The 13280-nt window shown below is 46.3% G+C and overlaps 1 protein-coding gene across 1 annotated transcript in view; it reads right to left on the bottom strand.

The window, feature by feature from the left end:
- acsl6 (acyl-CoA synthetase long chain family member 6) overlaps positions 1-13280 on the bottom strand; it is a 70784-nt gene that overhangs the window by 35876 nt on the left and 21628 nt on the right. The window contains exons 3-4 of the mRNA XM_056285301.1: positions 10222-10336; positions 8983-9047 (exon numbers count right to left, since the gene is read on the bottom strand). Of these exons, the coding sequence (XP_056141276.1) occupies positions 8983-9047; positions 10222-10336 (180 nt within the window). The remainder of the gene's footprint in view (positions 1-8982; positions 9048-10221; positions 10337-13280) is intronic.

Raw genomic sequence — 13280 nt, 5'->3', positions numbered from 1 at the left:
AGGAAATCAGGAGAACTACTAGTCATCAGAGGTCATAAGTGCATCTAAACAAGCATCTAAGAGCAAAACCAGTGCTAAAGTAAAAGTACAAGAAAGAGATTTTTTTTTTTAAATGAGTGAATACAATAAGTGCTAAGAACAAGTAACAGGGTAGTAGTTCTTGAAGAGGTGAGTTTTCAACCTGCGCTGAAAGATGGGCAGCGACTCCGCTGTCCTGACATCAGTGGGGAGTTCATTCCACCACTGTGGGGCCAGGACAGAAAAGAGCCGTGACCGGGTCGATCGGCAGCAGGGGCCTCTGAGTGACGGGGCAACCAGGCATCCCGAGGCAGCAGAGCGAAGTGGTCGGGCAGGGGTGTAGGGCTTGCAGCTTTCTGAACAAGCTCCAGAGGTCTGATGGTCGACGTCGGGGCGCCAGCAAGGAGGGAGTTGCCGTAGTCCAGCCGGGAGGTGACCAGAACCTGGATGAGCACCTGTGCTGTCTCGTGGATGAGGAACGGGCGAATCCTCCTGATGTTATAGAGGAGAAATCTGCAGGAGCGAGCAACCGATGCAACGTTTGCAGCAAACGACAGTTGGTCGTCCAGGATCACACCCAGATTCCTCACAGTCCGAGTTGGCGTCACCACGATGTTGTCAGTGGTGATGGCCTGGTCTCGGTGCGGGCAACCTTTCCCCGGGAGGAACATCAGCTCTGTCTTGTGCAGATTGAACTTCAGGTGATGTGTCGCCATCCAATCAGAGATGTCAGTCAAGCATGAGGGTACAGAAATGACTTTGATAGGGTGCTTGGAAAGTTCGATGAGTACTTTGTGCCGAGAACGAATATAATACACGAACGCGCATGTTTCCATCAGCGCGTGCAGACTGGGAGAGAAAGCTGAGACTTTTATCAGGGCTTTGTATGAACTGTCGGAGCACTGCGACTTCGGCGCGACGAAGGACCTGGCATTAGTGCTGACCATAGAGATGGTCAGGCAGTCTGAAGAGGTTGCTTCACAAGTCAGCATGCAAGGAGAGGCAACTGGGGTGATACACGAAGTCACTCACAAGCGCAGCAAATACACCAAACACAACAGTAAGCCAAACAGGGGAAATAATGGGCAATGTGGAAAGTGTGGGGAAACTGCAGCACAGTAAAAATGAAAATTGCCCGGCTAGAAAATCCAAATGCAATACGTGCAACAAGGTTGGACATTGGAGTAGTGTAGGAACAGGAAAGCAGCGAGCGAGGTTACAGACCAAACAGAGCAGCTACAGTCATACTTTCTTGGGGCTGTGAGTAAAGCAGATGGGTCATCGACCAATGGGCCATCGAGTTGCTGGTGGGCTCCACACCGGTTGAATTATTATTATTATTTTTATAAATCTATTCCTAGTTTTTCCCCCTTATCCCACCCGATTAACCCAATGGCATACGGCCGGAACTCTTGTCGAATAACTCCCCTGGCTCACGTTTCCACAGGAAGGAGATAGTCGTAACATCAGCTTCCTTCAAACTCGTGTCGGCTGCTCTCGCTATTTTGCACACTGAAGCCTCACATGGACTGCATTACCTTCAGGCAGTGAAGGAGACGTAGGGAGAATGCTTTTGGTTGTTTGGCTGCAGGCGCCCAGATGGGCCAGGGGGGTTGCTGGAGAACGAGTCCCCAAACACTACACCGATCTACACCCACTATCCCTCGGGTAAGGGTGGCCTAATGAATGCCTTACCCCGTGGACGCTCTGGCCGTGACCGGTTACGGCAAATCTGGGATACGAACCTCCCAGCCACATGACGAGCGGACTGCAAGAACGGCAGTTTATTCCACTTGGCCATCAGAGCGGCCAGAATTCAAAATTGACACAGGAGCTGATGATAACATCATCCGTGAGGAGACCTACCACTCACTCATCCCAAAAGACCACTGGAGCCTGCAGATATTCCACTGGATAGCCCAGGCGGCAAGCTGCAGTGCATAGGATAGATCCAGAGCACTGTGTCCTACAAAGGAAAGACTCAACCACTCACAGCATATGTCATCCGCGGACGCACTGTAAACAATTTACTCAGCAGGCCGCTGTCTGTAAACATGAATCTAGTGAGGAGAGTGGATGAAACGGTGTGCAACAGAGAACACCTACAGTCATATGGTGAGCATGGGGCATTAAAATCTGAACCTGTGAGAATACAGCTGAAAGACAATGCTCAGTCATATGCTGTACACACAGCGCATACCTCTCCCTATGCTGAAAAGGGTAAAGGAGGACCTCCTGAGGATGGAGAGAAATGGCATCATCGAGAGGATGACACAGCCCACCGACTGGTGTGCACCCATGGTGCCAGTCTTGAAGAAGTGCACAAGTAAAGCGCGCATCTGTGTTGATCTCAAGAGGCTGAATGAGGTTGTGAAGAAAGAACAGTATATCCTGCCTACTACTGATGAGATTGCAGCAAAACTAAGCAGGGCCACAGTCTTTTCTTCACTCGACGCTGTCAGTGGGTTCTTACAGATACTGCTGCATCCAGACAGCTGTAAGCTCACGACCTTCATTACGCCGTTTGGCAGATTCAACTTCAAGCGGCTACCGTTTAGAATTACGAGCGCACCCGAAATCTTCCAGAGGAACATGATGGAGACCCTGCAAGGGCTGGAGGGCGTTGAGGTCTTCATGGATGACATTCTTGTCTATGGGGTCACAGAAGAGGAGCATGACAGTCGCCTGGAGAAGTTAATGCAGCGCATGGAGATGGCTGGTTTGAAGCTCAACCATGAGAAGTGCTCCATCAGGCAGAGTCAGCTGCAGTTCCTCAGGCCTCTCATTGACCGGTCTGGAATCCGGCCTGACCCCAACAAAATGGAAGCTATTTGGCAGCTGTCATCACCAGCAGATGTGCAAGAGTTGAAAAGGATACTAGGAATGGTGAATTATCTCAGAAGACACATACCCAACCTCTCAACAGTAGGACAGCCGCTGTATGAACTCCTGAAAAACAAGAATGCATGGACAGGGAGTCACGCACAACAAACAGCCTTTGAAAAACATCAAGGAGCTCTTGACAACTGCATCAGTACTCGCATACTACGACGTGAACAAGCCCACTGCTGTGTCAGTGGATGCAAGTAGTTATGGATTGGGGGGTGTACTCCTTCAACTCCATGGGGAGCAGTGGAAACCTTTGGCATATTGTTCCAGATGCCTCACAGAAGCAGAAACACGCTACGCCCAGATAGAAAATGAATGTCTGAATGGTGTGTGGGCGTGTGAGAAATTTGACAGATACCTCAATGGACTGGAGCAGTTTAAACTTGTAACCGACCACAAGCCGCTAGTGCAGCGGTGGCTAACCATGTGCCAGAGAGCCATGTGTATGCAGGTTTTCATTCCAACCCAACTCCACACCAAGTGATTTCACTGATACATTCTCCCTCTTTGGTTGAAGGGTTGCTAATCAGTGAAATTGACTGGTGTGGAGTCCAGATGGAATGAAAACCTGCATACACATGGCTCTCCATGGTACATGGTTAACCACAGCCACCCCTGCACTAGTGCCTGTCATTAACAGCCGCAGCCTGGACAATGTGCCTTTCTGATGTCAGCATCTTCTCATAAGGCTCATGAGATTTAATCCAGTAGCAGAGTATGCTCCAGGGAAAACTCTGATCGTTGCAGACACCCTGTCACGCAGTCCACTGGCTAACATGTGCACAGAGACTGACACACGCAGTGAGGTGGCATGCTATGTGGCTAGTGCAGTGGTGGTGGGGGGGGGTGTCCCTGCATCTACAAGCAAAATGGATGAAATCAGAATGGCGACAGCAGCAGACGCCGAACTGCTGTCTGTCATGAAGCTCATAAAGACTGTATGGCCTGAACACTTAAGCAGTGTGCCTATGGATGCGAGAGAGTACGGCCAAGCGAAATCAGAGCTGTCAGAATACAATGGCCTTGTACTCAGAGGATGCAGGATCATCGTGCCAAGGTCAATGAGAGGTGAGATCCTTCAGAAAATTTACAAAGGGCACCAGGGCCTAGTTAAATGTAGGGAGAGAGCGTGTTCATCTGTGTGGAGGCTCGGACTCTGGAAATAAACAAGCTTGTGACGTCATCCCAGGGGTGCTGTGAACTGGGAAGAACACAACAAAAGCAACCTCTCATCTCTACACCACTTCAGGTGCGACGCTGGAAGAGAACTGCAATGGACCTCTGTGAGCACAAACACCACAGCTACCTGGTAATCTCAAATTATTACTCCAGCTTTATAGAGATACTGTACCTGCCCTCAACAACGAGTGCATAAATTATCCAAAACCTGAAAACAGTCTTCATCAGGTTTGGCATTTCCGATGAGGTGGTGAGCAATAATGGATCCCAGTTTTCAAGTGTGGAGTTCCAGGAGCTCGTGAGGCAGCTTGACTTCAAGCACTGCACATCCAGCCCCCACCACCCACAGGGCAATGGGCACGCAGAGAGCCATACTGACGGCAAAGAAAATTCTCATGCAAGAAGATCCTGTGATGGCTCTAATGAGCTATAGGTCCACTCCCTGCTCCACCACAGGCTACAGCCCAGCTAAGCCATTGATGAGGAGAAAAATCAGAACCACACTCCCCACCTTGGAGGAAAATCTCCTACCAAAATGGCCCACCAGAACAGCTGCGAAAGAAAAGGATGGGAGGGAAAAGGCTAAAAAGGCTCACTATCTCAACCGCCGTCATGGAGCCAGGCCCTGACCTGCCCTGCGACCGGGAGATGTTGTATTCTCCAAGTTGGACCATGAAAAGTCGTGGTCTTTGCCAGCGGTGATCTCAAGCGAGAGCACCACACCGAGATCCTTCGTCATCAGGATGCAGCAAGGAGCAGAGCTGAAGCGGAACTGCCGTCATCTTCAACCAGGGCCGGTTCCCCAACCCATCCCAGCGGTGTCCGGTGAGAGCACAGGGACAGACACCCACTCTGACGGAGCCACCATGTTAGAGACTGTTCCTGTCAGTCAGAGTGTGGCTACACCCACAACCCCACTACCCAGTCAGACTGTGACCAGATCTGGACGGGTGTGCAAGCCAGTCAACAGGCTTGACCTGTAGACAAGTGCGATCATATGGCCTTTGGGGGGGTGGAAAGGACAGGAAAGGAGGAAACAAATGGAAAATTGTATTGACAATGATGTTGATAATGTTTATTTGTATTTATGAAGCTGTAACTCTTGTCAATAATGTTTATTTGTGTTTACGAAACTGTAACCCTTGGCTGAGTAAGAAAGAGTCCAGTATATGTTGAAATGTCTCAATTTGAGTTCATCTTGATTCATGATATGTGCTGTTAGCCATTTCTGTTAATAGCCATTTCTGTTAAAGTGTTCGTTTGATGTTATAGAAATAACACAAAAGAGGGCGAGTTGTCATATACGGTAGTCGAGTGCTCTTGTGCATATACTGTGTGATTTAAGTTATACAGGAAAATGTAGGGACTAGTTGACCTCGGGGAAGTTCTGGAGGAAGGTGCACGGGTGTTGGTGTGTTGCCTGACGATGATTCATTAAAACTGACAAAACCTAAATAAAGCCTCCATCGCCATTATTTACAAATGCTATCGCTGTACCAATGTGAATGCATGTGAACTGTATGAATGCGAAGGGAGGCACTACGGAAAAATAACAAGGATGCAAAAAAAAAATCAGTTGCTTGTGACTCTCCCATGGTGAACGAAGCTGGGAGAGAAAGCTCCACGATTTAGCTGAAATGTGTATATACTGTAGTGAGTGTGCCTGGTGCACACACACTCAGTACAATACTGTGCTACGAGTTCGTGCAATGACCAGAGGTGTCATCAAGGCTTGTCTGGACTCGCCAGTGAAATTGCACAGAAATAAAGGGCTGAAAAAGAAAAGTCCAGACATTTTCTCTCACCCCTAGGGATTATTTCACTGACGAGTTCTTCAGAAATCATCTGGAACCGCTTTAAGCCTCCCACTAACCCCATATTCCCTGTCATTGCTAATACATAGTGGTTTGATCAGCTCCAGATGACAAAAGAGATAACAATTTAGCAGTTGCAGACATCATGTATTATTTTATCAAACTATTAACATTTTTTTAAGTAGCCTCGCTATAATAAAGTTATTAACTATTTAGTACTATTACTATGTCTTTTTAAAATAGGATATGGAAACGGATGAGCCACTGTAGTGACTCCTAACGGGAGAAACCAGAAGAAGAATGAAGAAGAAGAAATAAAAGAAGAAGAAGACCTTTTAAACATAATATTTCTTATACTTGGAGTAACATAATTTGAGACTGAAGGCTGTAACCTAGAAGGATTTATAAAGTGTAAGGTCTAATGCTGCGTTCCATTCAAAGTCTGAGGTCAGAATTTCCCAGTCGGAATTTCCAATTTCCGATCTCCAAGCGTTCCAGGTGCATGACGCCAAACGTAAACATAAGACATGGCTGACCACTATGAACTGGTGTTTTTAGTGGCAAGTGAATAAACAGTGGAATTGTCAGCAGTGCAGCCTCCTTGCATATATAAATGAAAGACAGGAATAACTTGTGCAGAGAAGATAACTTTCAGAGATTGTTTACCATAACAAGCTATTTAACATTGTTGACATATTTTGAGATCAATTTACTTGCAGAACAGGTTTTACTATATGATAGCATGTATTGGCGGCATGGTGGTGCAGTGGTTGGCACGGTCGCCTCACAGCAAGAAGGTCCTGGGTTCGAGTTGTGTGGAGTTTGCATGTTCTCTCTGTGTCTATGTGGGTTTCCTGCGGGTGCTCCGGTTTCCTCCTGCAGTCCAAAGACATGTAGGTCAGGTGAATCGGGCATACTTAATTGCCCCTAGGTGTGAATGTGTGTGTGTGTGTGTGTGTGTGTGATGGGCTGGCGGCCTGTCCAGGGTGTCTCCCCGCCTGCTGTCCAATGACTGCTGGGATAGGCTCCAGCATCCCCGCAACCCTGAGAGCAGGATAAGTGGTTCGGATAATGGATGGATGGGTAGTATGTATTGTAATTAAACACAGCCAAATATTCTTTACTTTGCCTTAGTTGATGGTTTACCATTAACACTGCGCCTCCATGGGTGTGCGACGTCAGACAACTGCCTCTCCATGAAGTCGGGGTAGATGGATTTGCCACAAGTTTACAAGCGTCCCATTGTACTTTTTCTAGTAGGTGGTTGGAAAATCTCGATTTACGAGTTGTCTGGAATGCAGTATTAGGTCCCAATTCAAAACGTACAGCCAAATTTAACAAAACGATAGTGGGTAACACGGCCTCCATTTGATGATTTGTGTGTCCCGTAAACACTGGACGAATCAAGAGCCAACATTTGGCTGTATAACGTCTGTAACGGTCCATATTCAAGGGTGACTTTCTCTGTGCATAACTGTAGTCCACTGACTTCTGGTTTCTACTGCAGCAGTTATACCAGCTTCCTGTTTGTTGACGTGTGCTATTGACAATGGCATATACTTCGCAATGCCTGCAAGATTTACCATGGATAAATACCAATGACATGCACAGAATTGTCGACAAACTTTCATCTGCGCCTACCAGAAAATGGGTGAAAAGTTTAAGGTTGTACATATCAAGTTACGTCCACAATCCCGTCCGTCCGTCTGTGCGTTCATCCTCATAATTGTGGACGTAACTTGATTGACATGGGTTCATTGCAGTTATAAAAGTGTAAGTGAATGAGGAAGAAGGTCATTTGATAGCAGGAATACCAAAGCATTAGATTACAAAGACGTTTTGTAATCACAGACTACAACCTTCTCTATTGCACCCCACCCCCCCACCCTCCCCGGTGTTTATTGGATAATCACTTTTTCAACCGAGGAGCCGCTGTTTCAAATCACGAAGCCAGAGCAGAAGAATCAGTCAAGGTGGAGTGGGTGGATTGAAAGGTGTGGACCCAGCCGCATGGTTTGCTTGGCTGTGCAGTAATAGGATAAACCAGCAGTACTGTGCATATTTTGGAGAAAGAAGACTGATCAGCAATGTTGGTACGTGGTATTATTGAGCAACATATCAATCCATATCAAACATTTAATCAAACCTAATTAAATGTTGGATAATGTTTAGATTTGTGTGTCAATGCCGATTGCTTTGCTCTTCCATGTGGAACTTTCTTATTCTCCTTTTCCTTTTGTGGCTGACTTGACATATTTGCTGTACTAACACCATTAAATGTGACTACTCGGCAGGGAAGGTGGACCCCACCATTAACAATGAAAAAAAAAAACAATAATAATAATATTACATTTATATAGAATATATAGGCGCAATTACAGAGCACTAATACAGTGAATGGCTGTTTCTATAAAAATGCCAGTGAGAAAAGATATGAAATATGACATTTTTAATATAAGAAAAATGATGGACTGCATCTTTGATGTACAAAGTTGTATTGGCAAAGACGTCAGTTTTCTTTGTCTTTCTGACCAATCAAGTTTCACAATCTGTTGTGTTTCCACGAGGCCATGGATGATCAGGGGCAGAAAAAAAAAACACTTCGTTTACATCTCAATTCTAATTGGCTTTCACCAGGGCCACCGCTGAAAACAACACCACGGTAAAGTGTCTATGCAGCGGTAGCTGCTAGCACAGTGTTTTTATGAGTGAGCTCAGATTACTGCTGTGTTGACTTTGCAAGGCACATTGCTTTTAACCACCCAGTGTTACGAATATGGGCCCAAGTGTCTCGTTCAATAACATTATAACTCGGCAGAGATGTTAATTGGATTGAACCTGAGACTTAGTGTTATTTACAGTGGCTGCCATGGAGAACCACAAGTATACAGGTTTCATTCAAACGACACCGGCTGATATCCCTCTTAAGTCCTCTGCCGTCTATTTAAACATGCGTTACTTGGTGAAATGAACTGGCATGGTGTTGGGATGCTATGGAAACCTGCAGACTCATGGCCCTCCATGGCAACTGACTCACTTGCCTTTGCACTATGTGCTTTGATGTGGTCAGAAAGGTGCTAACCTCTTTGTAGGACATCCATTTGTAAGGCTGGTTGGGGAGACGAGAGCCTAGGCAAGGACCATCACCTGTTGAACACACATCCAAGCAAGACATTGGAGCTTTGAATAAAAAGGAACGTGTATCACCCGTACAACATTTTCCAACAGGTCAAACTACAGTTACGCTACGCTACCTACACTCGACCCACTGATCGGCTACCTGGGAAACCTTCAAGGTATACTGTGGAAGATAATCCTTAAATCCAATGATCGCCCCTTTCTGCTGCAGCAGTTCTAACAGACAGCTTCTCATGTGACTACATTACAAAGCTACGCTTAGACCGGCTGCCATATTTTACAATGCAGACACATTTGGCATAGATGTTTATGTATATTCTCAGTTATACAAAATGTCATCAGTCAGTGCCTTAAAAAAAAACGTACTCTGCTTCACTTTCAAACTAGAAATCGGCTTCTAAAACCAAATGTCCTTTTTTTTTTGGATCCCCCCCCCTTTTCTCCCCAATTACCCCAGTCTTCCAAGCCGTCCCCGGTCACTGCTCCACCACCCTCTGCCGATCCGGGGAGGGCTGCAGACTACCACATGCCTCCTCCAATACATGTGGAGTCGCCAGCCACTTCTTTTCACCTGACAGTGAGGAGTTTCGCCAGGGGGACGTAGCATGTGGGAGGATCACGCTATTTCCCCCCGCCCCCAAACAGGTGCCCCGACCCACCAGAGGAGGCACTAGTGCAGCGACCAGGACACATATCCACATCCGGCTTCCCACCTGCAGACATGGCCAATTGTGTCTGTAGGGACGCCCAACCAAGCCAGAGGTAAGACGGGGATTCGAACAGGCGATCCCCATGTTGGTAAGCAACGGAATAGACCGCTACGCCACTCGGATGCCCCCCCCCCTTAAGCATAATGACTTCATCCTTTGTTATTTTGGCAGGGGACCTTTTGTGGGCTCCTCTTCATTACAAAATCACCAAACCATGTCCGCTAAAAAAGAGCCGCCCTACATGAGGCTTCAGTTCGTGTTTTCTTATTGACAGATGGTCTTTGTTACCAAAGCCTATCGGATGGTGAGTATCACAATTTTTTAGAAACTGGTTGAACCTGGCCCGAGATCTTAGAGAATTTATTTTTCGTTTCTTTTTTTTAAAGGTTTTTATGTTTTACAGACAAATACAGATGTGTACTCAATGAAAGCAAATGCGTGTGTGTGTGTGTGTGTGTGTGGTTTCTACCCACCGGATATGTGAAGACCTCTCTGGAAAACTTCATACATGGTCCTGGCATCGTCGTGGTAATGGGTCAGCAGCTTGGAGCTGTCACTGATCATGGACCTACGGCCCCCATCCTCATGCTTGAGGGGAGGGTTGGAGAGAGAGGAATAGAAAAAGATGGGAAAAGGAGTGATTTTAGATTTACATTCTCCGCGTAAGGCAAGACACTGTTAACCAGAGTGAAAAAAAAATACTGACCAAGACAGGAAGAGAGAGACAAAGAGGGAGGAAGGGAGACAGAAAGAAACAGGCGGAAAGAAACAGCGCAAACCTTTGATTGGGTGGGAATGGTTGCTGGGGGTAGTGCCCTATGACTAAATCTTGAACCCGCATGCAAATTCACACCCAGACCTGAAGGGTGCAGATTCACACAAGCTCCACAATTTAAATTTCCCCTTTGCAAAATAATCAACTCACAGGGGGATTATTCAATCAACAGGTTGGTTAAAATAATCACAAACAACGGGTTTATGCATAAATTACAGATGCTGATGCTGTTCTGAGCTGAATGCACCAGATTCAAACTAACATCTTCACTCCCGCTCTTCTACGACTGGTTTCAGATCTGGTGCATCCAGCATATTTCAGGACTTTCTAGTCTTTCTGGTCTCAGTGTTTGTTGTTACACAGTATATAGTGGGTTGATCGCCGGTACAACTCAACTGTGTGACTGTTAACCCCCTGATGGTGACACACAAATCACACCCCACGGATACAGACTTATACAGCAACCCACCAGTTGGTACGTGGCAACCACACAATTTCCTCTGACAATGGGCTGCAACACCCCATTGAGCGCAAGAGGGAGCAGCTTTTATGCAACTTGCAATAATGCTAGATTAGATGATAGGACTAAGGCTAATGGAAATGTGTTGTTGGGTGAACTGTAACACGAGCCCACTCTCATCCCACAGCATCATATGATGCTACTGATAAAAGAGCTGATATACGGGTGTGCAAGGTACGGGATAACCACGACCTAAGCTTTATACACCAAACTTAACCACTACCTAACCTGTTTGTTGTTGGGTTTTTTTTTCTTGTTCTTCTTCTTCTTCTTTCAGCTTATTCTCTGTTCCTCAGGGGTCACCAGAGCAGATTTTATCATTGCCATTGGTACCTTGTGAGGGCACAGCACCAATGGTGGCCGCCGTTGTCAACCCGGGCCTTGACCGATCCGGTATGGTCTTGTTAATCCGCATACTGATTTGGCAAAATTTTACGTCGGAAGACCTAACCTGTTTGTTGCTAATTTACATAAATTAGGGTGGAAGTTTCACATTGGAGTCTATGGAACACCCGCCACATCACCGTACAGAGGCTGAAGGGTTTCCTGCACGTCAATTTATCGACGCTTCGTCAGTAGCATCAAAATATGACGCAGTGGGATGAGAATGTGTTGGTTGCACAGATGCATGCTATCCTGAATGATTTACCTCTTGCGGTAATGTGTAGATTTGGACAGAAATGGAAGTCATCTTGATAGTTTGTCTGACCTTAGCAAGAGCAAATATGGAGGGTTGTATTGATAATTTTGCAAAGACTGATTTACCACAAATAAACCCCAAAAGCTCTCAAAACCAGATGTCTTTTCAGGGAACTAGTAGCACATCGGACACCTTCACTAGCTCACAAGTTCATAAGGATACATCTGACTTTGGGTGTAGTCTGGTTTAATTCTTCCTTAAATGCTTTCCCTCTCCGGAAAAGTGGTTGTGACTATCCGACCGGACTACTCTCTCTCTCTCTAATGCACTTATGTGCATTTCCATGATAAGAGAAACGGGTGAACAAGGGGACATATACACTGGTGAGAAATGATAGGAAAACCTGAATGATTGACCCCTACAGTGAGGGGGTCCAGGGACTCTGTTATGCTGTGGCGGGCATTTTCCTGATATGGTTTGGGTCCACTTGTCCCCTTAGAGGGAAGGATCACTGCACATCAATACAAAGTTATTCTTTCAATTCTTTTTTTTGATTCCCTGCCCCCTTTGCTCCCCAATTGTACTTGGCCAATTACCCTGTTTTCCGAGCCGCCCCGGTCGCTGTTTCACCACCCTTGCTGATCCGGGGAGGGCTGCAGACTACCACATGTTTCCTCCGATACATGTGGAGTCACCAGTTGCTTCTTTTCACCTGACAGTGAGGAGTTTTGCCAGGGGGCCGTAGTGCGTGGGAGGATCACGCTATTCCCCCCCAGTTCCCCCTCCCCTCCGAACAGGAGCCCCGACTGACCAGAGGAGATGCTAGTGAAGTGACCAGGACACATACCCACACCCGGCTTCTCATCCCCCAGACATGGCCAATTGTGTCTGTAGGGACACCCGACCAAGCCGGAGGCAACACAGGGATTTGAACCGGCGATCCCTGTGTTGGTAGGCAATGGAATAGGCTGCTATGCTACCCGGACACCCCCTAATACAAAGTTATTCTGAGTGATCATCTTTATCCTATGATGAGACATTTCTATCCTGATGGGAGTGGTCTCTTCCAGGATGACAATGCCCCCATCCACAGGGCACAAGGGGTCACTGAATGGTCTGATGAGGATGAAAATTATGTAAATCATATGCTATGGCCTCCACAGTCACCAGATCTCAACACAACTTTTCTTACAAAGTTTTAGATGGCTGATCTCCATTACAATTATATATTTTTAAGTTTTTTTTCTTCAAATAACAGTTTCTGCTCTCTTTATTTTACCAGCCTATCTAGACCAAAGTTAACTATCCTCCAGCAGTTAATCATCCTGTTCAACTCTCTCTACATAGTGGTCAGACTTCTTCCAGCTTTAACTCATGCAACACTTTGAATAAGGTCAGAATGGTGAGTCTGTGTGTGTTCGAAAGTGTTAATTACACAGGACGCTCAAATATGTTCACCTTAGGAAGGGCTGACTTATATGACTGATCTGTTTAGCGAAACGGGGAAGTCAGCCATTTTGAAGTTCACAGATTAAAGTGCGAGAACCTGTTTAAAACCCAAAGGCAAACAATCACATGAGAAAAGTCAAGCCACGAA

Source organism: Lampris incognitus, chromosome 8 (genome assembly GCF_029633865.1).
Source record: "Lampris incognitus isolate fLamInc1 chromosome 8, fLamInc1.hap2, whole genome shotgun sequence".
Classification (NCBI taxonomy): domain Eukaryota; kingdom Metazoa; phylum Chordata; class Actinopteri; order Lampriformes; family Lampridae; genus Lampris; species Lampris incognitus.
Note: the sequence above shows the minus strand (reverse complement) of the source record. Positions and strands in the feature narration are given on the sequence as shown.